Here is a 26422-nt window from a genome sequence, read left to right on the forward strand (position 1 = left end):
TGGGACTTTCTACAATATTTATTATATCTCGGAACGGTTCAACCCAATAGCTATTTGTGTCTTCATTCCGAAGTCCTTTTCATGGGACAATTGTCTCAATTCCTGTATGTATTCGATATAAGTCAAGATGTTTCATCATTAGCATCCTTTAGAAGATTTAACGTGGATTGTTTGCATTCTTACGGAATGGACAAGAATGTTTTCATATTTCATTGCTATAAATATTGACGTTTTCATCCTTATTCATGGATGTATTGTTGTCATTCTATTCGCGATTGCATTTCAATTTTTTTTTACCTGGTTGAGTTTCAAAACTTCAAGAATTGTATAGAACTTTCAGATTTCAGGAAGATTGGATAACCTAGCGTTTAGCTTTAGCTATAAATTTTTTATTACTCGGTTAATCGATGAGGGGTTCAGTCTATTCGTTTATTTACGATAATTTTTCGAACATATTTAACTGGTATCGAAATAAGCTAGTAAGATACTGAAATGCTCGGCTATATGCAAATAACGGAATAAAAAACGAATAAAATCTTTAAATAGTTCATATCGCGGCAAGTAGAAGTTGTTTTATGCATAAAAAAGATCATTCCGATATTATTAACAATCGCAAGGCGAACACAGTGTGCTTAATATGTAAAATACCTCTCCCTAGTATCGGTAACATCGGATACCAGGTTTTATAATGCATTATACCATAAAATATGAGGCATGTGGCGTGTCCTGTCCATACTTTTCATATTCGTTCAGAAAAGTTGTTATTTAGCAAACATCTTGCCTAAATTTAACATTACGGCCTAATTTATTGGCCCTTTTATCAACGTTCTCCTCCACTATAAATTACACAAAACATTCGTGCTGTCAGTAGAGCTAACCATCTTTGTTTTATTGCTTCGTCCTAATGACTCTTATCAATGAAGGGCACTTTCCTCTGTTTCCTCTACTTCCAAACATTATTCGAGAAAATATGAAGAATACTTTTATTTAACAATGTTCGAAAAAGATTCATTAAATAAATGAAAAACTATATTTCGAAATTCATTTCATTCGATAAAACCGTTTGTGAGAAAGAAGTGAAAATAACATTCTTCATGGTTTTTCGCAGCCTGTATCTTTTAAACCGAGCCGATTTGGAAAAAATGGTATGGGACAAAAATGTTTCTTTTACTGGCCCTGTATATTTCTAGTTGTTCATAATCAATTCTTGAGTAAAAAAAAGGGTGTAAATCCGACATAACGCTACATCGAACAGTCTGAAGTATGCACATGGTTCAATCAGCAAACCAAACCATTTGAAAATGCGTTTCTACACTTCATTATCGATGGGGTTTGCCGCCAAACAATGGCTGCGGGTCCTCGAGCGTGGTTGGTCCCTGCATCAAATTTTTCCGCATAATTTAACATTCGAAATCGACGGCAAGAGGTCAAAATTACCATTAAGCGGAGAGCGTTTTAATTAAAAACACTATAGTGAATCATGCGCGCGGTCAGTAGGTACGTGTATAGCTGTCAAGTCTTGCTTTCTCCAAACAGACAACGAAATAATTAATTAGCGGGAAAAACAAAGAGGATCTCATCAACATCGAAATTTATGAGTGCCAGTGCATTTGCATGGGTTTGTTTATGCACGCATGTTGTATGGTTCTTCTGTATTTGACTAATTTTAGTCGAAACGTATGACGTTTCCCAGTTTATCGGAAAAATCAAAAATTCACAATTTTTCTTATTCCTTCAGATGAAACTGCATTTGCTGTTGAATGGTGAGAAAAAAAGAGTCTGAAAAAAAATTATTCATTCAGCTATATCGACCAGGGTCATTTTACTTAATACCTCGAGGTCGTAGATCACGAATATGCAATTAGATTTTTTCTAGGATCTATATTTTGGGAAAAAAATCACTTTTAGTGGAAAATTTCGAAAAAATTGGTCAACTTTGGGGAGCTGTAGCAACCAGAAAAAACGCACTGGACATGAGCTGATTTTTTGGTGATGGATTGGTTCTTTGCGAATGAAAAAAACCACATTTTTTTCATCTACCGCAAGTGGTTCGGATTTTATGATTTTTTCCGCGATGGTCCAAAATGTCCAATATTCCATCGACCGTAACTTGAAAAATAAATTTTTAAAAAAATATTTGTTTGCATATTCGTGTTCTACGCCCTCGAATTAGTGTATAGTATAAATTTGGTTTTGATCTGAGACCAAAAATATTTTTCAAAAAATCGCAGTTTTTCCATACATATGCATGGACAATTCGAAAAATTTTCGATCTCTCCGATTTCCACCAAAATTTGGTTATTTACTAATTCGAGGGCGTAGATGACGAATATGCAAACAGAATTCTGTTGAAAGAATTAGGTTTAAAATTATGGTCGATGAAAATTCGGAAATTTTGGACCTTCGCAGAAAAAATCATAAAATCAAAACTGTTCGCGGTAGATGAATAAAGGTTGGTTTTTTCTATTCGCAAAGACCCAATCTATCACCAAAAAAATTAGATTATGTCCAGTGACTCTTTCCTGGCTGATACAGCTCCTCAAATTTGACCAATTTTTTCGAAATTTTCCACTAAAACTAATTTATTTCCCAAAGTACTGATCCAAGAAAAAATCTAATTGCATATTCGTAATCTACGATCTCCAATTACTCAAAAAAATTACGTGGGTTGATATCATTCGAAAAATAAAAAAATGATTTTTTCCGCAAAGGTCCAAAATTTCCAATATTCCATCGACCGTAACTTGGAAAATAAATTTTTTTAAAAATATCTGTTCGCATATTCGTGTTCTACGCCCTCGAATTAGTGTATAGTATAAATTTGGTTTTGATCGGAGACCAAAAATATTTTTCAAAAAATCGCAGTTTTTCCATACATATATGCATGGAAAAATCGAAAAATTTTCGATCTCTCCGATTTCCACCAAAATTGGATTATTTACTAAATCAGGGGCGTAGATTACGAATATGTGAACAGAATTTTGCTGAAAGGATTAGTTTTCAAGTTATCGTCGATGGAAAATCGGAAATTTTGGACCTTCGCGGAAAAAATCATAAAATCTGAACTGTTCGCGGTAGATTAATGAAATTTGGTTTTTTTTATTCGCAAGGAATCAATCTATCACCAAAAAAATCAGCTTATATCTAGTGCTTCTTTTCTGGCTCACAGAACATAAAATATTAATTAGGATATCTTGAAATTATCAACCCCCCAAAAATACTGATCAATGAGATCTCGTACTTGCTCAAAAATGACGTTTTAAAGGATCGACAAATAACCATAGAAAAATTAATGAAATTCATAGAATTTCCGCTGTAATAAAGCTCTGGTTTTCATGAAAGCCATATATTCTTGGGGTACCAGAGCTATAGCTTGTCTTCGTTTGCTACTCCCTGAACAGGACGCATGAGATGTTCCTATATTTCATCCAATTCAAAAAATTAACGTTGACAAGCATGTATAAAAGATTGGACCACGCTTAATTCACAATAAACATGTAGCGCGCAACCAAGCGATTTGTAAGGATTAAAAAAAATAACTCAGATGTAACACGGGCTAGATTACGGGTAATTTTTCAAGATTAAACGTTAAGTTTCTCAGAAAGGACTGGCATGTGCGTTAGATGAGCCAGAGGAGCGATATGGACGAATATTTCAGCGTTGAAACTGACCTCGCGTGCTTTTTCAGTTATAAATTACCCGGCTAGCACGCACAGACACCTAACACAATAAATAATGGATCGCTTTACTATAGGATGCCAACTAGCGTTTGTTCTGCACAATGGCGACTACATTATTGCGACCACGGCTAATATATGTGACACTCAAACTAAATGACTTTTGGATGTTTGCAGCCAACCTGGGAGCGCTCAAGCTGAAAGCCAGCCAGTTCACGCTCTCTGTAGCCATTCTTAACGTCTACAGGGTATCCCAATTGCTTGATTTCGTCCGTTTCTGGTGTTTCTAATCTGGATAGGGAAAAACGATGATAGGATCACTTTTTTAACGCACGGTCCTATTGCCTGGCCAGCGAGATCACCAGACCTCATTCCTTTGGAATTTTTCCGTATGGGAGAAGGGGAGTCAGGAACGCCATCAGAGTCATTTCCTATGCTGTTGGATACAGTAAATTCTGTCAGAAAAAGATGCCGGAATAAGTTTACTAATAATGGTACTCAATTTGGGAACTTTTTATGAGTTATATTGAAATTGATTATAGAAAATCTGCTAGATATTCATTCAAATTGGGTGAAACGTGAATTTTATTGAAGTAATAGAGATGTTTCAGCTAACAAATAAAATTGTGAAAAATTGGACACTTTTAAGAAGGAAACTCTATAAATCTTCTATATGTATGAAAACTCTTCTCAGTGTATTTTGAAAAATCCTCTATTCACTAGACCTCCTTTTTCCAATTTTATATCATCGTTCATTAAACCTCCGTGAAAGGGATTACCTAAAAAAAAATAACTCCTATCTGGCCAGTATATCTCGTATCTCATATAGGCCCACAATCGTCCGTATATCGAGCTCCTAAATTCCTTAAAAATATCGCAGGGATTATGCTCATACGTTTGCAGTAGGAGCCTCTGGCAACCAAAATAATAATCACCAGATTTATTGTTTATCGGGAATTTATAGAGGTCCATAAAATATCTCGCAAAACACGTTGTCAAAGCAATTCTTTAATTCGCTTCGATGGGACGCTATAAGGCCCCCCAGGAAGCCCCAGGAGGGGGCTTTCAGGTGGAGAAATTCCAGCCTGGTGCATGTTATTTCTTTCTTTGTACCTCTTCGATTTTTTTCGATTGTTATCGATGGTTTCAGTTTATTTTTTCAATTGCTGAAGACACCAAATTTGGCCTATACCAGTTGAAAATGGGAATTTTCGTGATACTCAATAATTTTCTCCAGAGAATCAACCTGTCCAGGCTCCGAAGTTAATGGGTTCAAAGATAAAGATCTTTCTAATATACAATAACAAATGATTCAGATTAATCCGATCGACAATAGACAATTTGTCCCGGAGTCCTAGGAAACAGCATAATGGACACAATGGAAGAATGACAGCATATTAGTCTTTCTTCTATTTTTATTTAGCTCCATTCGAGACTTACGTAATTTCCAGCCATTTGCATAGAATGACTATCAATCAAAACGCTGCCTCGAATGAAGAATGGCTTGAAGGTAAATTATTCAAACGTTGACGCCTGGCATTCAAGGAACCACGAATTAGTAGTGCAAATAATGGAGGTATAATACGTGTTCGAAGCTGCTATTTTGTTTTTATGGGTGCTCCTTTGTTGTAGAGAATGGTGGATTAGATATTGGATCTGCAGAGTTTCATTAGAATGTTTAATGTGGTGGAGCAACTTTTGACTGTCGAAAATGGCAATTTTTTCATCCATATAATGTCTTTTTTGATATGGTGAACTTGAGAGGAAGAATATTTCTGTTTGAATGTGAATTAGATACGGATTTTTGAGGAAAACTCATTTTCTTCTATATTTAAGGAAATTCAGGTGATGGAATAGTAAACTGATCTCTTTTTTCCGAGAATTTCCCAGAGGGTAGTTCAAAATCAGCCAAGAACTATCCCTCTACCCACTGTGAAGATTCATTTTGGTAGATTGCAGTTTTTCGAATTCATATACAGGGTGAGTCTTTGATTCGTACGAATATTTTGACAGTAGATTCTTGAGGTCAAAAGAAACACTTTTTCCCCATATCATTTTTTCCGAATCGTCTCGGTTTTAAAGATACAGAGTGTTGAGAAAGCACAGAAAATGTTATTTTCAGTTCTATCTCACAAACGGTTTCATACGATGAATCTTTCTTGAACACAAGATATCACCCACGTCTTCCAGTTTTCTCATTATATGAAATATGAACATAACGTATCATAAAGATACCAACAATTCAAAGAGCCCAAGTTTTGAAACTAAGTTGTCCGCTATCTAATGAATATTTGAACCTTTAGTAAAATAAAAGTATTCTTTCTATTTCCTCGTAAAATGCGTCGTTTTCCAGTAATTTGTTCGAAAACAAAAAATATCTGTGATATTAGGAAAATTGGGTACTTTGACTGAATGCAACTCTGTTTAGAAGATCCACAGATGTGTTGTGTCATAGATTTAGCTTCTTATTCTGAAGGTAATTTTGTTTCTCCAGGGGTGGCATAGCTCATTAAGTAAAACTCAAAATGACTATATCTTTTTATCAGGGCCAAATCGAAGAAAATGGTAAAAGAAAAAGGTGTTTCTTTTGACCTCAAGAATCCACTGTTCAAATATTTGTGAGTCAAAGACTCACCCTGTATGTTCAACTGACGTTACAGCCATAATAACCTTGCGAAGTAAAATTATGTGGATTTTTAGGTGAACTCACTACCAAATCATTATTTTATGGGGATAAATAGCACAGTCCCACTTAAATACCTACACCATCGATAAAAGATGTTCTCCTTCCAGCGAGAAAAATCATCCGATACATTCATGGACAGCGTCTTCAGCTGTCAATCATACCTCATTTAAAATCAGCATTTGACAGAAGATATTGATGCGCAAGTAATGATTTATCACCTGCATCTCGGCCGAGTGAAGACAGAATTGCTTGTAAATGACAGTTGTATATATATAATTTTATATCTCGAATGGCTGATTATCGAGCGTTTAAAAATGATGACTATATTCTTCAAGGATCCTCGGAGCTTCTCCTACACGTCAGTCCATTCATTCCAGCTATTCAAAGCGACGCAAATTGATATGATTAATACCTTACCACCTGTAACCACCCAGTTAAAAATGAATCCTTTGTCAATTCCACCATTAGTTTCATTATTTCCCATTTATTTCAGTAGTTTTTTGCCTATTTATAGACGCCGGTGCCGTTTTGTATCCACACAAACATAACTATGAATATTCATTCGGTTAATGGAATGAATCGCTTTGATCATTACTTTTATGGTGTAATTGAACCGGCCATAAAACTTTGGGAATTTATTAGACGTAAAGATATATGGCCGCGTTATTCGTCAAGAGGGATTAGATTATTTATGCAGTGGCTGGATACTCGGCAATTATGAGATAAAACCAGATAAAGTGGGGTCGCTTCCATATCGTTAAACATGTAGGTAATGTTGAATACCCTGTCTTAATGACAGGTGAAATTTTTATAACTACATACTCCCATTTTGCATTTTTTGCCACAAAGCGATTCAGTCCAGTAGGACGTGAAGATATGCCTTTTAAGGAATAAAAATAAATGCCCGTAAAACCATATCTGACCTTCCAGCCATTTCCTTTTCTTGAAAAAAATCTTTTTTTTCCCGAAGTTGCCAAACACCATAAATGTAGTCTTGGGCTTTGATGGTCGAAAGACCATGGTGAAGGCTCTTCGAAGAGCTTCTGTACCACCAGGTTATCCAGGAAAATCAGGGTAACAATACACAGAGAATACTTGTTAATTAATTGATAGCAGAGATTGGCATTTTTACTGTCGTCAGTTTTTTGAGCCTTAATTCACCTAAACTAACCTTAAATTTTCATTTTCAGCTAGCACCATGGGCCAATCGATGGCATCTTATTACAACCCTGCTTATGGATCTCTGAGCGCTGCATCCATGGCAGCAGCTGCAACTGCTGCTCAACAATCGGCATTGGCCATGTCTGCTGGACTAAATGCCTCTCCACAAGTAAGTTTATCGAACTGTTTGGACGATTGCTTAATTGATTTTCTTTATTTTCCAAGATTTCTACTTCTTTATGCTCCTTCTTCTCATTTTCTTTTCTGAATATTATTTTTTATCATCGTTACATGTTTTTATGTTTTTATTTAACGAGTAAGTATCGAGAAGAACTTTTAAAAGTTAGTGCCATTAAATGGTACATACATGGTTCAAAAAATATGATAGGGACAAGCATCAAGTGTACACTATCGCTTGAGTGTGACATAAACCTGGAAAAAACTATCAAGGATGTGGCATAGTGATCAATTCTGATATTCGAGCTGGTATCAAAGAATTGAACTCCTATGTCATCGAATCAAAGCTGATGGGAGTGTCAAAGGATACTTAATGAAAAAGGCAAGAACAACAAATTCTTTTTACTTTGGGTTCCTGGTCTTACTGGCAAAGAACCCTTCTGTACTATAGAAAAGTGCACCTACTCATAAGAAAGAAGAAGAAACCAAAAAAGTAGGCTACTTAGGGATTTTGAATCTGCAAGAAGTATCTGAATCTCAGGAAGGAATGCTTGGACTAGAAAATTATAGGAGGAATGGGGACGTAGCCTTCTTGAAGCCATCTTAGATAGTGGGGACTGGAGTTCATTGGAACTGAAGCTGGAGAGCGAGCTGTAGATGGCGCAGTTATGAGATCAGCTCTGATGGGCGGCAAAATAGGCCTTGGGGTAGCAGTGGAATGCTGAGTTCTTCTCTGGTTAGGTTGTGATTTGTTACTTGCTGAAAATAAGCGTCAGGTAGTGTGTAGCAAGATCTCTCATCCTTATTTTGGTTCTAAAATCGAAGATGGAAGGTTTCTTTGGCGACTAATTCCCCAGGAAAGTCGACCAGCGGTATCGATTTCCCGCGAAAGTGATTTATGTCGACTTACGTGGCAGCTCTCGTGATTTGCAATTTCGTCCACCCGTGCGTTTTCCGCTTGAGCCAGTTTAAAATTGATGTTGTCCGGAATAATGGTCCGACAAGACGTCTGCTGAACCGATATCCCTCCCCAAGTTACACGGAAAATTTCTGTTTGCTGTAACTAACGAAGTGTGAGAACTAATGCACCAGTTTTTATTCGAAAAAAAAACCCGAGTCACGATCTAGGCGATTAGCCGGGGGACAGTATGTGATGTGCCAGGTGTCCAATGGCGTTCCATAATTAGTTTTTCAGGTGAGAGATCGATCAATTCCAATGAGGCCGAATTGAGTTCGGCCCGGACAATAATGCCACTGGTGAGTTGTGTGGTCCATTATGGAGTGACCGGAAAAGAATTCGCTGGCGGATAATGGCCACAAGAGGATCTTTGTAGGGCAGGAAGAGTGTGGATAATCTTTTGTACTGATGAGTAACCGTGAACTTTCGATTCAACGGGTGCTATTGAAGGAGGTTTGATAATGCAAACTAGAGGCATATATGAGAAGATCGCAAGATATGGGAAACTGCATGAATTCTGAAGTTAATTCCTTAGTTGCTTTTATAGTTGGGGAGCCGAAGAGGGAAATTAATAGAAGGGGATATACCTTGGACCCTGTAGAGTACCTCTACCAAAAATAAGACCTGTATATAGGTTGAATTGTCTAGGACAGCCTGTCAGAATAGTAAAAAAAAAAAACGATCATTGTACATACTCGAGCGTGTCAGATTAAGATATATGTGGTTGATTACATGTTGAAAGTATATATTCTCTTAATCTGACAATTTAAGCTTGTCGAAAATGTGTGGGAGGGCGCCAAAGTTGCAAAAAAAAACGTCACGTGTTCATTCTCGAGCGCGGTGGCGTTTTTTCTTATTTTGAAGCTGATGATTCAAGAATAACGGAAAAAATATAATCTGACAGTTTTAGCAAGCCGAAACAATAAAAACTGCCCATAAAGGTCACAAAAATCAGTTTTTTTGAATTATCTCCTTCCCTGGGCTTCAAATCGTTTTCGCATTCATTATGAGTGTTGTAGAGCATAATATTTTCTACAAATTTTGTTCCAAGCAATTTTTTCTACGTTCAAACGTTTTTGAGATATATGGCGATTAATGCGAGGTGTTTAGCGATACATGCTAAAGCGAAAATTCACTCGTTGGAAAATAGTACATTCTAAGGTTCAGTCACAGACAACACTAAAATTTTCGTGACTAATTACGAAATTATCATCATAGAAGTACCTTGTAATTTTGACAATTGTAGATTAGACTGGGATTCTACATTGACCTTGCCTTTTCGCATGTGTGGCTAAGCTTCTCGCCCTTATCGCCCTCTAACTCGAGAACGGTTAACAGTATGTAAAATTGCTTCAAAGTTGTGTAGAATTTCATTATCTACAACTTTCGTAATGAATACAAAAACGATTAGAGGTACAGGCAGGGAAATATTCGAAAAAAAAAAGAATTTTTATCATCTTCAAAGTGTCAGATTATGAAAACCCTCTTCCTGATTAGTGTCAAATTAATGGGTCAACACGTTTACAACACCGAGATTAACCATCTGTATGAAAATCTGAAACGCTCGAGTATGTACAAGTAACGATTTTTTTTACATTTTCAAAGGACCGCTGTGACCTTGCGTCACGTCCAAATTGTCAGTCTTGAAAGTAGCTTCCTTTGGGTCCAATTAACATATCCACATTTTTTTTTACATCTTGGAGACCCTGCAGACGCTTTCCCCACCTCTGAAAGTGCATACATGATAGAACCTTTTTTTCTTTCTACCATCCAATCTTCAAAATCCACTAGGTCTCCACGACACTCGAGTAAATCCCGATTAAGCATCGTCGGCTCCCCAACTATCAAGTCTTTTAGACTTAGAGATACGAAGGAGAACAAGGGACCAATACACTTGCTCACAAATGACATTTACTGGCCCAGAGGTTTTTTTGGTATATAAAGATGCCTGACTGAAATATCCGAGTGATCATAAGTTTCATACGCCTATTTATATTATGCTTGAAACAAAAATATCACCTTGTATTTCTGCTAATTTTCCTCTGGTATTGTCGCACTCAAATTAGAATTACCATGGTGATGACAACTGAAATAGTCCCTTACCTTCTTCTATCTCCTCAGTATATCTCCCTCTGAAGATATACCACTCACTCCAATAATTCTGTATTAAAATATGTTGTATAACCAGTTTCTCAAAGCAGCTTATAGGAAGCTGATACTACGCTCAAGATATTTGTTATAATCAATTTTAGATCTCCTGTGTACACACACGTTACCACGATAACTATATTCCCACTTACATGGTACCCGCCTATTTTTGAAGACGAAGATCCGCATAAGCATTAAATTAAATCTAACAAGCATCATCCCCGTTAATCAGGATTATCAACGAGAAATTGTATTAACATACGTCATAAATACGAAGTGAAAGAAAGCTTTTTTCTCAACTTGCCCTCGCCTGTTTGTTCGGTGATTAAGTTCGTACGCGATCTAGTGTGCTGGCTTCTTCGGGAGTCACATATCCAATATAAACCGCAGGTTTCATAGCTTCACAATCCGCAAACAAGATCTCTGTGACATAAAAACGACACTTTATCTGACAATTCGAATTTGGTATGCATGAGTTCTTTGGTGTTCGAATTAGGTGAGACAGGAACGGCCTCTGGGAGTGAATTTGTTGTGGGAAACTGACAAACGACCACTTCTTTTCGACCCATCATCTATTCCGATTGCTGTGCTTTCCATTTTTTTGTTTTCATTAATTCTGCGGTCATTAGCGAAGGTATTTCAAGCCTTCGAATGTTAATTCATTATCGATGGATATTTTGAAGCGAAATTTTTAGGGTCAGATAGTACTCGATACGATATGTTTCGTTTTTGCGATGCCACAGTCCCGTACTTGAAAATTTGTCGAAATTCTAGTGGTTGTATCTCAGCCATCTTGGATATTTTACATAGACAATTTTTGGTTAAACGACTTATTTGGATGAGTTCTACCTTCTGTCAAAAAAAGCCCCACCTTTGAAAACACCCTGCATTTAAATAACATCTTTGAATTGGACATTATAGCTCAGTATAAGATTCCGATTTTCCTGAATATTTCCTAGTCAATCCCTGTGCTCCAACCGTCATCGGATCGAACAATATTCTTACTCCATCATCAAACCGCAAGACCAGTTCACGGACACCTCGCTAATCCTGATTTAATAATGCCTGCATCTTTGTCTCCCCGACAGAAATATCCTTGCTGCGTATCAGACACCCCCGCCATATCAATGAGCCTTCTATGGGCCTATTTTGCATCAGAACCGGAGTTCAAATCGTCCCATTCCCTATTTACATATCCTGTTGTGACGGGAACAGGGGGCCTGCAGTTTTTCTTTGGGGTCCTGTCTTGTTTATATTTCCCATATGTTTTCGTTCAATTTGATTCGAATTTTATCCCTTATTTGATTGTGTTGTTTTTTCAGACGCGCTCAATCAGGTCCTTTCGACACTTGAATAGCTCTCTCCCGTTTGCAGTGCTGTAGTGGAAATGAAGTAGAATTTATATATCTGTTAGATGATAGGATGGGAATTTATTATTTTCACTTAGACTCGGATTGAAAGCCCTTGTATGCATTTACAATATCAACCACTCAGGTTTTTTTAAATGATGATGATTCATTTATCTAAGACTCACTATGGTTCTCTTGCCCCCCCAGATTTTCTATACTACAATTAGAAACGTTACAAGCTTCTATTCAACGAAAAATTCCACACTGAATATCTCGGAATCGAATGGGATAAATGCCACTTTCAGATGTAACCTTCGTATGAAGAACAATGGGGGAATAGACAACAGAAATTACCAGTATCGTTATATCCAATCACAAGAACAAACAAGAGTTGGCATTTTACAATTATCACAATTCGGATATGAAACAAGTTGAGCGATAATTTAATTTTCACCTATATCCGAACATAACCACATTTTTGACGGAACGTTAATAAGGCAATATTTGTTTTCTATTCACCTCCAAACGACCAAATCTATTATTATTTGGGTTTGTCATTAGAGCCCTTCATGTCGTATTATTGGGTAGTTATTTGGCTTGTATATTCTGAAAGGGAATATTGTTAACTGATGTTGTTAGATCGTATTTAGACTTCGTCAATGTGTCGCCACTGCGTTTTAAACTGACAGGAATCTAAAAACGCACGTATGGTGTTCTACGAAGCCATTAGGAAAGTTTTGTTGAATGTAGAACATTCGGAGGATTCCTACGAGCAAAGGAAACAATAGAATCAGATTTTTCCTTACAGGGTGCGAATGAATAGTTGCGGAAAATTTTAAGGCGTGATTCCTTGTCAAAAAATGACGTCAATCTTTAGGGGCTAATTGGAAAAAACTGATATGGAAGTCTCACTCTAACTTTCGACAGAAGACTACCTTGTAACTCCTTATGTTACATACTGGATACATCCCACGGCAAAAAGGACTCGCCGGATCAGAAGGGGAACATAAACATCCTTTCTGAAACACAGGTCGAAATTTAATTTGGGCCCCATTCAATCTTGTCCCGTCGCAATTTAAAATTTCATATTCATAACCCTCTATTTCACGTATAACATTTTATATGTCTCAACAATAACAGAAGAAGAGAACCGGTATTATGATAGCTGCATCTTTTTGTCTCGCGAAAGCCAGCACCTTGCTTGACAATGCCGGACCATATATCATCCCACACAATGAGCTTTAACGATTTGAATGGACGACCGCGTTACGCAAAATCGTCTCGTTCCTTGGGAATGTCCTTTTAATGCCACTCGCATTTTTGTCATCCGGATATCTAGAAACCAGAATGGAGTGATAGATTAGCCTGGATACAATAATGATAATTATTCAAATGTTCCCGTGACATAAAGACCAAATATTCATCTCCGAGTCTTCTTTCTGCTAAGCATTCCGGAGGAATCATTTCCTGATGGGGGAATTACAGGATGTGGATGTTTTGACGAAAGGAGCCTGGTTTCCACACTCCTCGATTCGTCCGTATTCGTCAAACTTTACCAAATTTTCAGGAATTTCTAGGTAAACCATAAAGGAATACTCACAAAAGAACACAGCATCCAGCAAGTGCATGGTTGAATAACTCCCAGTTTTGTCTCAAATTGAGCGAGCTACTGAGTAGTGAATGAAGTATCTGTAGCTTGAGTTAGACTCGTTAGAGCCTTAGCCCTCCAGAACCTAAGAGAAGAAATTCTTAAGTGATATGTGCCATAATAGAACATAACTGGTTCTCCAAACTCACACAAGATCTGAGAGGCTACTCACACGCTTGAGCCATGAGCAATCTACAGAGTAATGAATGAAGAAGCTTGGGTTGGACTATTTAGAGCTTTGGCTCAGAATCACGAGATCCTGAGTTTGATCCAGAAGCTAGAAAGGAAATTTCTGGTCCAAGTATAGGCCACTATTCCTTGTTGGGTTAAAAATTGAGAGGCCACTACCTAAGCTGGCAAAAGCAAAGCCTCAACAGAACATAACTGGTTCTCCAAAATCGCGCAATCTTTAGAAAATACTGAGAAGCTACTCGCAACCCGGAGGAAGGGGTAATCTACCAAGGAATAAATGAATTACCTGTAGCTTGAATAAGACTGGCTGAGGATTCGAAGCTAGAGAAGAAATTTTCTAGTCCAAGCGTATCTGCCACTAGTTTGTACCTAAGATGGCATAAGGGCACAGTAACAGAGCCTCAAAGAAACAAAACTTCTTAGGGCCCTCTATAAGAACCATATAGCAGAATTATATACATAGGTCCCCAGATGGACAGCACTTGTAGGAAAAGCTTAATGTAGCCCTTCCATGTCTTCTTCAAGAAGGATCAGTACATCTTCAACGTCATTTAGGACCGTCGTGTTCGTTATTTTAGCGTTGGCATTTGGTCAGCTACGTGATGCATGTGTGGACAAGAATCGTACTGAACTACATAGAATCGAGATCAATAACTTTGAACCCAGAGCCTTCGATTGGGTCTGTATCGGACATTTCAGAATGAAATTTTGATTGATTTGGGTGGATGATGGATTTTTTTATCAACAGTAGCATTCATGTGGTCTTTCACGATGCTAGTTGGTTTGTTGCGTTGGAATCAGCCTATGAACTACTTAATTTTTGTGCGAGTCAGCTTGTATGAACGTCTTTTTAGGTTACCTTCCTCCTGATCCCCATCGATTCTCCCAGAAAATCGACTCCTTTAACAAAAATCTAAGTAAAATTGAAGAATCTCTTGTCGTCTTATTTGAGGCGATCCTCAAACTCCCGCTGCACCGATTCGAATCCAGGCATAACCAGCTCTTTCTCTTGTTCCAGGTGATGAGCTCCATGGACGCCATGAAGTACTCCATGGACGCCGCGGACAAATTCAGATCTCCGTACATGCCACCGTCCACCCTGGCCATGTCCATGTACTCCGACCCGAAATACATGGACTCCTCCTCGAAGAGCTACCTGGAGCGCAGCTACCTGGACTCCACGACCAAAGCCTACTTCGACTCGAACAAAATGTACATGGACAAGTATCCAGACACCTCCAGGGGCTACTCGGCGCTGGACTTCGGCAAGATGTACCAAGAGCAATCGGGGAATCAGCAAGTTACAGCCGGTATCAACTCCCCTCGCAGCTCGGACTCCCCTGACGTCAAACAGGCGCAGGAACGTCATGACGGCACGTCGTCTTCGTCATCCACAACGACGTCTTCAGCTGGGGCGTCACCAGGCGGTCTGCCCAACTACTACCCAGGTAGCCAGATGCAGCAAGGCAACGCTGTGCCAGGGTTGCTCCCGATGCCTCAGTATACTAGTCAGTACTCCTCTCCGGGAGAATTCAGACGACCCTTGACTGTTATACTCTGACCAGAGCACATGTGAACGTGTCCAGTGACTTTAGCTACGGCGTGAATAGTTAATATGTGATTCACAACGAATTACAGTTGGTGGATTGAAGGCAATGTGATCAGTATGTGGAGTAAGCATCTGGATAGTTTAATTCAGTGAATTTCAATTTATATTGTGATATTTATTTATTTTACGAGTAACTTATTGATGGTCTGATTACAGTTGCTGTTTTCAAGCACCAGACCTAGAAAAGGTCTTGTGAAATATTCCAATTCTAACAACTCCCTTCCCCGATTTTTCTTCCATTTCTCTAGCGTTCCTATGTTTCACTGGAATAACCTGGATTTTCACGAGAATAGTGAAGTTGTTTACAATGTCGAATCGGATTGCTTCTCCTCGTGAAAGCAATTCTAGTCAAAAAGATATACATAATATTCGATATGAAGCCATATGATATTCAGTTCAGTGAATAGATCCACGTTCATTCAAACATCTCGAAGGAAATAGATATTCCAGTAATCAATTTTTGAAGACTTGAGTTTGGGTTCGTGTGAATTTCAGGATTTAATTCAACAGACTGACAAATAGAGAAAGATGTTGATTTCCCCCAAGAAATATTCGTCTCAATGTACAAAATGTAAATATTTAGGAAATAAGAAATACGTGTTAGATGTTCTCTCGTTTATGTTTATATATTCATTTGTTATGGAATAACTTATATTGAAGCAGTATCATCTAGCGTATTCAATTTGTGTTCCTATTTGCAGTAGAGATTCTCATCGAGTTGCATCTTTAGCGGTTATGTAAATTGTTATTTATATTGATCTTATTATGGAGATAGTCTTGAATGTAATGTTATGTGAAGTTATATACAAAGAAGAATAATAAACTAGAGCGTGATTGTTCCAATTACATCTTTTCATTTTTCAACCCACAATTTCCACAAGACTACAGCAGCCTCAGTAAAACGACTGGTCCACAGATCCTGAGAGTCTAAAAAGGTAGAGGTAAGTCAAATAAAGACACCTCTAGTTCGACCAATGAAGGAATTCAGCACGATTTTTCTTCAACTGATAACTGTATTCTGAATCGAAATCATTTTCGAGTCATTATTCATTGCCGTTTAACCTGTCATTGTATCAAGTTGTGAGGTACAATAATCGCAATGAAAAATGCAAATACATTAAACATAATAAATAAGTATAACCTATGCAGGAGGAAATAGACAACCTGCCAGTTTCTGATTAATGACGTTCCTGTCGCTTCATTATCTTCGAATGTTATTAAAGTGTCAATTTTCTTCCGTACAAAAACATATGTTAGGAGGTATACAACAGCGCTCTATTCACTGCATTATTTGTGGTTTTCCTTAACAACACAAACAATCCATACCGGCGTGTTATCTTCAATGAGTTAATTAATTTCTATAATCTGGAAAATTGGATCAATCATGGAGGAAAAAAAACGAAATTTTGGAAAGGAAATTTGCTTTCCCAAAGTATCATTTCAACACAGAATGAATGAGTTCATTATTTCGTGAAGAACGTTTTTGAAAGTCATTGTTCTTCAACTTATGCATCGCAGATTCTCACAACATCATTGTAGGATTATTAACAAAACGTGCCTCCAACAAATGATTCGATAATTATAATAATTGCGGTTTATGTTCGCAAATTGATTTTTTGCATAACCGTTGTCTGAATTAAATGGATATCTGACAAATGAATTTCAGTACCATTGAAGGCCGCCTACATCCTTTTCTACGAACTAATCAACACGTCTTTTGTGTTATTTTTTGTGCTATATTCGAGGAGTAATGTGCAATAATTAGTGATCTGATGATTAGATGGATATCAGGAATTTTTTGGGTGTTTAAAACATTTATCTAGATGAAAGAATTCTATTCATTTGAACATAGCAGAGATGTCAGAAATCTGTTGAAATTTTCCTTGAATGACTTCTGTAATTGATGATACTCAAATTAGTAGCACTCTGATTTAAACACAGTGAATGTTCCAGAATCATTTCCCAATAAACTTAACATATATCTCATTTATCTTGAAGGTAAATTAGCTCCACTCGTATTAGCTCGTTTCTCCAGAAGTTTTTCAATCTCAATGGATGACTCTCGGTTTTCGCTCCAAAGAATGATATTGACATCAACACTTTTGTGTTTTCCGTCCCATCTTCAAGAGTCCTCCCCAGTAGCAGCTTTTGCTATAAAGGATCTCATACTGGGATCGATTCGGAATCAATTGAATTTAGAGTCAACCGGCCTTCGATGACTATACACTCGTCCTTTGTCTGGCATAATTGTTGCCTCTGGAGTAGTTCCCGAAAACCCCAGGTGGTAAAAGGCCCACTTTAAGAGGACCGCAATGCTCGCAATCGCCCTATAGCTATGGAATAATTTCTGAGTGGAAATCAGGACCGCGGTAGCTATATACGAGGATGTAGGTATTGATATCTAGTTAGCCTAGACCAGTTCCATGCATAAAAAAAATATTGCGTTACCATAGCAACGAACAATAACTCATTAGAAGTGTCAGTGTGAAGTTTGAGAAAGAAGATGTCCACCGAAATTGTGAAAATCGAAAAATTGGAGTATCGAGCCATCATCAAGTACCTGCTACTACCAATGCTCAATACTCTTGGTGATCATGACCTTCGTATGCTACCGTGAAAAATTGGACTGCAAGCTTCAAAAAAGTTAAATTTTCCATTGAAGATGATGACCGATCGGGAAGGCCAGTTTCTGTGTCTGTCTCCGAAAATATCGAAGCAGTTCATGACATGATTTTATCAGACCGTCGAATTGGGCTGAAACGGATATCTGAAGCACTGAATATTTCATACGAACGCGTTCATCATATAGTTCACGTCAATTTGGATATGAGAAAAATTGCTGCAAAATGGATCCCCAAATGTTTGAATGTTGACCAAAAGCGTGCAAGGGTAGAAGCATCGCGTTCGATCTGTGCTCGATTTGAAAACGATGTAGCCTTCTTAAACCGAATTGTTACTATGGATGAGACTTGGGTACATTTCTACGATCCAGAAACAAAGCAACAATCGATGGAATGGCGACACTCTGGTTCTCCAAGACCTAAGAAGTTTCGTGTCCAAAAATCTTCTGGAAAAGTTCTTGTTTCAATTTCTTTGGGATTGCCATGGAGTAATCATGATTGATTTTCTGGATAAGGGAAGAACAATATCCGGAGATTACTATTCGACATTACTGACAACTCTACGGGAAAAAATTAAGGAGAAAAGTCGCGGAAAACAATCCAAAGGTGTTTTGTTTTCTCAAGACAACGCCCCTGCACACAAATCTCATGTTGCCATGCAAAAAATTCGTGATTTAGGGTTTCAATTACTACTTACTTTAATTACTAGAACACCCCTCTTATTAACCAGATTTGGCTCCATCCGACTATCATCTCTTTCATCAACTGAAAAAAATTTTAAAAGGTCGTAAATTGTCTTCCAACGAGGAGGTAATGAGAGCTGTTGCGGTCTGGTTTGCAGAGCAAGAATAAACATTTTCTTTGAAAGGTCTAGAGACGTTGCAGATTCGCTGTAATAAAAGTATCCAATTAAGAGGAGAGAATGTTGAGCAATAAAATATTTTGACTTTGAAATTTTGTTTGGTTTTATAGTAGGCTAAGAATTTTTCATTATATTCTCGTATATAGGGTCAAAAATTCATACTACTCATTGCGATTTTTTAAGCATAGCCACTACCACCAACCGATCGATTTTGGGAGTGAGAAAAATAACAGAGAAATTAGAATTCGTATGAGTTTTTGAAAAAAAGTTGAAAATTAGTCGTTGAGCCCTGCTCCCACCTACTCTCGGTACGTATCATTGCGAGAGACGATCATCATTTCATAAAGAGTACATGCTTTAATTGGCTCTTGGAAAAATAACTTCCCAATATTTCAGGCTTGCCAACCTAACCTCAAACTATCGGCAACCATCTTACGCGTATCCAAGACGACTGTAACAACCCGATATTTCAGAAGCAAACAATATGAACTCGTGATTCAATTATCACTCTTATTTTTAATTATGCAAGGCACAATTGAAACCGTAACATAATTACGATTGTATCGTACACAACTCCGTACAATATATTGTTCGAGATGTAACAAAGGCCCTCTCGACAAAGCAGTCAGGTATGGCATTGCTACTGACAGAATAAAGGCAAGTCTGAAAAGTTTTAACGACGTATTCTCGCATAATAACTTGCCGGCAGTATCACATCTCGCATTCGATATGAATTGTAACAATATCGTGAGATATATAGGGCGTGATTTGTGCGTTTTAATTAATCCCGAAATTGTTAGCTCGACTGAGGAAGGCAGAAGAGTCGATGTTTCGAAATCTAGAGAACTATCCTAGACACGAGTGAATCTGAAGTATTTTTTATCCTTCAGAAGTAGCTGTAAACTTTGGGTTTTCAAGGGACATGCTCAAAAACCCACGATACTGTGAACAGATCCACCTCAGAGTAGTGGAGACTTATTCTTCTCAATTCCCCAACACCACAAGCAATCAATGCGCCAGAAGATACGTTCATATTATGTAAATCAACACCATATGGTCACGAAGCCAAAAGATCATTCGATTTATTCATCATGCTCACATAATAGCCGATTATGGGCACAGGTGTCTCAAGAAAATACCGTGCGTTTCGTTTTTTGCTGAGTAACAGGCATTCATCCCATACGATGGGAATCAATTAAGGGGCTGCCAATAAACGGAGATTGTTGATTTCAGGAGTGAAGCTTCTATGTTGCTCGAAGAACTTGTTCCTCGAAAGAATTCCGACCATTGTTCGAACATCACTAGTTCTATCGCCTTTATTCGGGGTGTCTAAACAAGAAGTTTATACTGAGGCTCACAATCTTCAGAGAAATTCTCTAATTGATGGTTTGGGATAATTGCGTTAGGTTGAAAGTGTATAATTTAGTGAATTCAGATGGATGTTGAGATGATCACTATGATTGAAATAGCCCCATCATTTTACGAGGATATATTGAAAAATTCTTAGCCTACTATAGAACCAAACAAAATTTCAATGACAAAATATTTTATTATTCAACATATTCTCATCTTAATTGGATACATTTATTACAGCGAACCTATAACGTCTCTAGACCTTTCAAAAAAAATGTTTCTTCTTGCTCTGCAAACCAGATCTGCACAGCTTTTATTACCTCCTCGTTGGAAGAAAATTGACCTTTTCAACTTCTTTTCAGTTGCTGAAAGAGATGATATTCGGATGGAGCCAAATCTGGTGAATAAGGGGGGTGTTCTAGTAATTCAAACCCTAAATCACGAATTATTTGCATGGCAACATGAGATTTGTGTGCAGGGGCGTTGTCCTGCTAAAACAAAACACCTTTGGATAGCTTTCCGCGTCTTTTCTCTTAAATTTTGTCCCGTATAGTGGTCAGTAATGTCGAATACTAATATCCGGTTATTGTTCTACCCTTATCCAAGATATCAATCATGATTACTCCATGGCAATCCCAAAAAACTGAAGCAAGAACTTTTCCAGCAGATTTTTGGACAAGTTCAGGGACAAGTTGCCCCGAAATCATTAGTATTAGGATGAATATTTTCGTCATGGACAACTGGTTATTACCCTCCAAAAAGCGAAAGATCTGAATGCAACCTCCTCACAACGGTGTAATCAAAGGCTGATGCGAAATTCTAATTTCTGTGCAGGATTTCGTTATTTGTGTTTGTCAGTGTATCACGTACTTCCTTTGTAGACATTTAATGCCATTGAAACAGGACACATTTGCATGAAAAGCCCGTGTATAGCTTTGGAGCTTAGTTCCAGGTCTTTTTATATTTGTCCGTTCGTATTTCACAGACTGCGCGGCATAATGAAGCTTTTAGTATTGAAATTGCTTTGTTGTTCACTCGCGTTTTATGTCGATACAGGGGAAGGAGTCTTGGAAACGGAAAAGCTAGAAAGTTATACGGTTCGCATAGAGACGTCGATAAAACTCGTGAATTTCGTGCACCTGTGTAAAAGGAAACGTAGAATTGAATTGGAGTATGTTTCTATTGGGATTTTTTAGGCGCAGATGATGTTCATCGAAAACTGTGCAAAAATTTCATTAGGAAACATTCCTGAAATGTGATTGAGTTCCCTGGGGAGTCAATCAGTGTCGATATCTTCGAAATATTCAGTTGAAGGTCATGCGATCTCTAGGGCTTATCTTCTTCAACCATCAGAGTTTTAATTCGCTCTGAAACCTTGCATGATTCTGCAGTGGTAGTAGAAAATCTTTCTAAAAGGGTTCTGGACTTACTGTTATCAAAAAGACTTAGACTAGGAATGTTCGAGTATGGTTTGTAGCGTTCTGAAATCTGAGTAGGCCACCTCAGCGATTCTCCAGGAGTAGCAACAATCGATTCTTTCATCCCCTTCTAGTTTACTTCTCATTCTATCATTGTTATTGTCTCTTCACTACCTATCAGCCAGACTACAATACCAACGGCAAAGAAAGGCACCAAGGGTCTGAAATAACTTCCGTTGAATCGAAGTTGTTTTTCAGAGCGAATCGAAGGGAAACTTGACTTTTGTCTGGATAAAATCAAATCCTCATTCCGAAGCCCGGATAGAAAGAAGCAATCGTTGAAAGGCCGTGCAAACCGATGATACAAGCCGGAAAGAATAACTGATTGTCAGCGAATAAAGAGGACCGTTCTGGAAATGGCCGTAGGAGACTCTGAGCCGAGATATTTTTCGAACTATGAACAGGAGACACGGGGCATTTGGTCAAAGGCTTTCAGCTAAATGACCAAACTCTAAGGAATAATTCTCGAGGAAATCATTTTATGCGTCAATTTTTGATTTCTCAATTCAAACTCGGTGGGTAGTTTCTAAAAGTTTAAAAGACCGTTGTCATATAGGGTACTTACTCGACGATATAGTCCTGGATATAAACCAGCAGTGTACGAGGACATATTGAGAAATTCTCAGCCTACTATAGCACCAAACAAAATTTCAATGTCAAAATATTTTATTACTCAACATATTCTCCTATTAATTGAATACATTTATTACAGCGAACCTGCAACGTCTCTAGACCTTTCAAAAAACATGTTTCTTCTTGCTCTCCAAGCCAGACCTCCACAGCTTTTATTACCTCCTCGTCGGAAGAAAATTTACGAACTTTTAAACTTTTTTTCAGTTGAGGAAAGAGATGATAGTCGGATGGAGCCAAATCTGGTGAATAAGGAAGGTGTTCTAGTAATTCAAACCCTAAACTAGAATTTTTTGCATGGCAACATGAGATTTGTGTGCAGGGGCGTTGTCCTACAAAAACAAAACATCTTTGTATATCTTTCCGTGTCTTTTCTCTTTAATTTTTTGTCGTAGAGAGGTCAGTAATGTCGAATAGCAAACTACGGTCAATCATGATTACCCCATGGCAATCCCAAAAAACTGAAGCAAGAACTTTTCCAGCAGATTTTTGGACACGAAACTTCGTAGGTCTTGGAGAACCAGAGTGTCGCCATTCCAACGATTGTTGCTTTGTTTCTGGATCGTATAAATGTACCCAAGTCTCATACATAGTAAGAATTCGGTTTAAGAAGTCTACATCGTTTTCAAATCGAGCACAGATCGAACGCGATGCTTCTACCCATGCACGCTTTTGGTCAACATTCAAACATTTGGGGATCCATTTTGCAGCAATTTTTCTCATGTCCAAATTGACGTGAACTATATGATGAACGCGTTTGTATGGACTATTCAGTGCTTCAGATATCTGTTTTAGCCCAAGTCGACAGTCTCGATACTCCAACTTTTAGATTTTCACGCAATTTCGGTGGGATGGTGGGATGTTACCAGGTGATCTAAAGTTTCATCCGTCTCCCCACAAAATCTGCACTCGTCAGTTTCTGCTAGACCATCAGATACTTTCTAAGGCGAAAATGCCCTTTAAGGAATCCAGTAGGGAGGTGTAGCATCTTGCAAAGATCCACATTCTTACTTCTCGCAGTTCAACCTCAAATTTATTAAGATAGGTAGTTACATTTCAAGCAATAAGAAACATCCCCACCTCAGCCAGGACTGATTTTCCCAGTTCAACGAAGAAAATTGATCGGTAAATCACCCCATTCTGGTATCGGTATCGTTTAAATTCGGTACAGGATGTGCATCCTGCCATATCGTCCGCACATCTCGGATGATAGCATGCCCAATCGGAATTTTCCGCATCAGGACTCCTGACTGACCGACTGCACGAATCCGGGAATAAGCCCCTGACAAAAGAACAGAGTCCATATCCAGAGGCACGGATGATTCTCAGATGAGATTGACCGGTGAATAAAAGGAACATTTGTAATGAAGTTAGAGCTTGCGAATGCCATCCGGAGTTGGCTTTATCGGCAGTTTATTTCTTCTCTTCGGGGATTCCTATTATTCAATATAATACTTGAATGGGATAGGAGAAAATGTGAATTTGGTAGGGTTATCGATGTACGATATCAACAGAGGCGTGAAGTTTTATTGGTGGCCTCAACTTTGGGTTAGTATAAATGTAATATATGTTTTTGCAATGTACAGGGTGAGTCTTTGACTCGTACAAATATTTAAGCAGTAGATTCTTGAGATCAAAAGAAACACTTTTTTCCCATACCATTTTTTTCAATACGGCCCTGATAAAAAGATATAGCCATTCTAAGTTTTCGTAATGAGCTGTCCACACCTGGAAAAACAAAATTACCTTCAGAAATAACTAGCTGAATCTGTGACATTCATTGCTGCATCCCGTTACCGGGAATAAATCTCCAAAGAGACAAAAAAAACGGTGCGAACAGACTTATACTTTTTTAGGGCTAATTGCGACTGTGACTGAAGAGACCCAACCGTGACCTACAGATCCTTCCACACTCTGGGCATGGATAGTCACCAACCAGATCTGACCGCCGCTGTATCCTTACTGTCTCCATTATAACTGTGTACCAAAGACCTCCACTGTGACCTGTCTAATGCTAGTTGTTCCCAGTTATGATTGGCATTAACTGATTTTAGGAATTGATGTAGTATATCCTTAAACCGCTTATACTGGCCTCCTGGTTTCCGGGCTCCCTCAGTGAATTCGCCTTACAGAGCTATTTTGGGGAGTCTTGTGTCTTGCATCCTCAGAATGCAACGCTCCATCTGAGTCGGGCCCTCGTTACTTGAGTCTCAATTGTTGTACAACTCGCGCGTTGCAAGACTTCTGCATTCGAAACTTTGTGGAACCATCTGATGTGCATTATCTGTCTTAGATGACGTTGTTGCGTTTGTTCAAGCTGTTTAATATGTCGCCTGTAGGGCGTCCAGCTTTCGCTTCCGTAAAGAAGCGTTGGGAGGAAGACAGCTGTCTTGGTCTTCAGATTGAGGTCGTGATTTTGAAACACTCTGTCCTTTAGCTTCCAGAATGCCCGTGATGCCGAATTGATACGGTTTTGTATTTCCGTGTCTAGGTTAGCCCTAGTATTTATGAAGCTTCCCAAGTATTTGAACTGCTCGACCTGTTCTAGAGTTTCATTCTTCAGGCTAATATCTGTTTGAAGGCTTTCTGACAAAACCAAAATCCTGGTAAGTCCGTCAGGATCTTTTAAACAGGGTTATATTCAGCTAAAGTACTTAGTTTCAAGAGTTGGGTTCTTTGATTTTTCGGTATTTTTATGGTAGATAATGGTTATAACGAGAAAACTGGAAGACGTGTGTTCGAAAAAGATTCATCGAATAAATGGAAACCTATATTCCGAAATTTATTTCAATCGATGAAACAGTTTGTGAGTAGAACAAAAATAACATTTTTTTATGGTTTTTCAACAGCCTGTATCTTTCAAACCGAGTCGATTCGGAAAAAATGGTAAGGGAAACAAGTGTTTCTTTTGACTTCAAGAATCTACTGTCGAAATATAATAATATAATAAGTTGCCTCAAATTTGTAACAGTTGCCACTGTAAATACCAACCCCTGTTATTTTAGGATTAGCTTTTGAAGTCATCAATCTCATTTCGATGGAAATAAAGAAATTTCATAAATCTAAGTTGTTAGTTGAGAAGCAGAGAACTGGCTCGAAATACTCGTTGTACAGAAAATGGTCGGTTTGCTGTATAAGTAAAGTCCATCATATCAACACATTTCTAAATGCGCTCGTATTAACACGTTCCGTGTTTGTAGGTGAAGTGAGCTAGATAAGAACTACTCAGCCTAATGGAACGCGGCAATAAGGGGGAATGCAAAAATAGGCCCCCATGGGCATCGGTTTGTCATTTCGCCAGACCGAGCTGAGGCAAGTCTGCGGCATAATCGCAGCCTTGCACACGTCCGTCGTCAGGGGGCGCGCAGCGCGGAAGTCCATTGTGCCCGCTGTTTTAATTTACAACACAATAAAAACACATGGGAAAACAGTAGACGCCATTTTAGTGATTAACTGGGGATCCTGGCAGCCCGTGCGTTTTGTTCATATCGCTTTTTGTTTTAATTGTGTCTTTTGTTTCACGTTCGATTGTTTTTTGTTCCCGCCGTAGCTCTCGTGAGGTGAAATTTTAATTGGGTTTCGAGTTATTTCGTTTTTCTTTCCAATTCATCACGGTTCTGATTTAATTAAATTGTCTGAGTTTTCTATACGTGAGCCACTGGCGCGGACATCGTAGTCTCGGCCTCCACTTTCTTTTTATTGTCCTTCCCGGCTCTCGTTTCTGGTTCATTGTCTACCCACGACCGAATTTAATTATCGTGCATTCCATATATTTTCACCTACAATGGCTTTTCATTCTTCCTCTAAATCCTCAAAGAAGAGTTGGAAAATGCTCCATTCATCGGGATCCTTCCATGTTATCGCCGCTTTCCC

General features: G+C 38.3%; 1 protein-coding gene across 1 annotated transcript in view; it reads left to right on the top strand.

Moving 5' to 3' along the window:
• Window positions 1-15896, top strand: part of LOC123312297 (transcription factor sox-2) — a 38679-nt gene extending 22783 nt beyond the window's left edge. The window contains exons 4-5 of the mRNA XM_044896658.1: window positions 7554-7693; window positions 15015-15896. Of these exons, the coding sequence (XP_044752593.1) occupies window positions 7554-7693; window positions 15015-15557 (683 nt within the window). The 3' untranslated portion in view covers window positions 15558-15896. The remainder of the gene's footprint in view (window positions 1-7553; window positions 7694-15014) is intronic.
• The last annotated feature ends 10526 nt before the right edge of the window (window positions 15897-26422 follow it).

This window comes from Coccinella septempunctata, chromosome 4 (assembly GCF_907165205.1).
Source record: "Coccinella septempunctata chromosome 4, icCocSept1.1, whole genome shotgun sequence".
Taxonomy (NCBI): Eukaryota; Metazoa; Arthropoda; class Insecta; order Coleoptera; family Coccinellidae; genus Coccinella; species Coccinella septempunctata.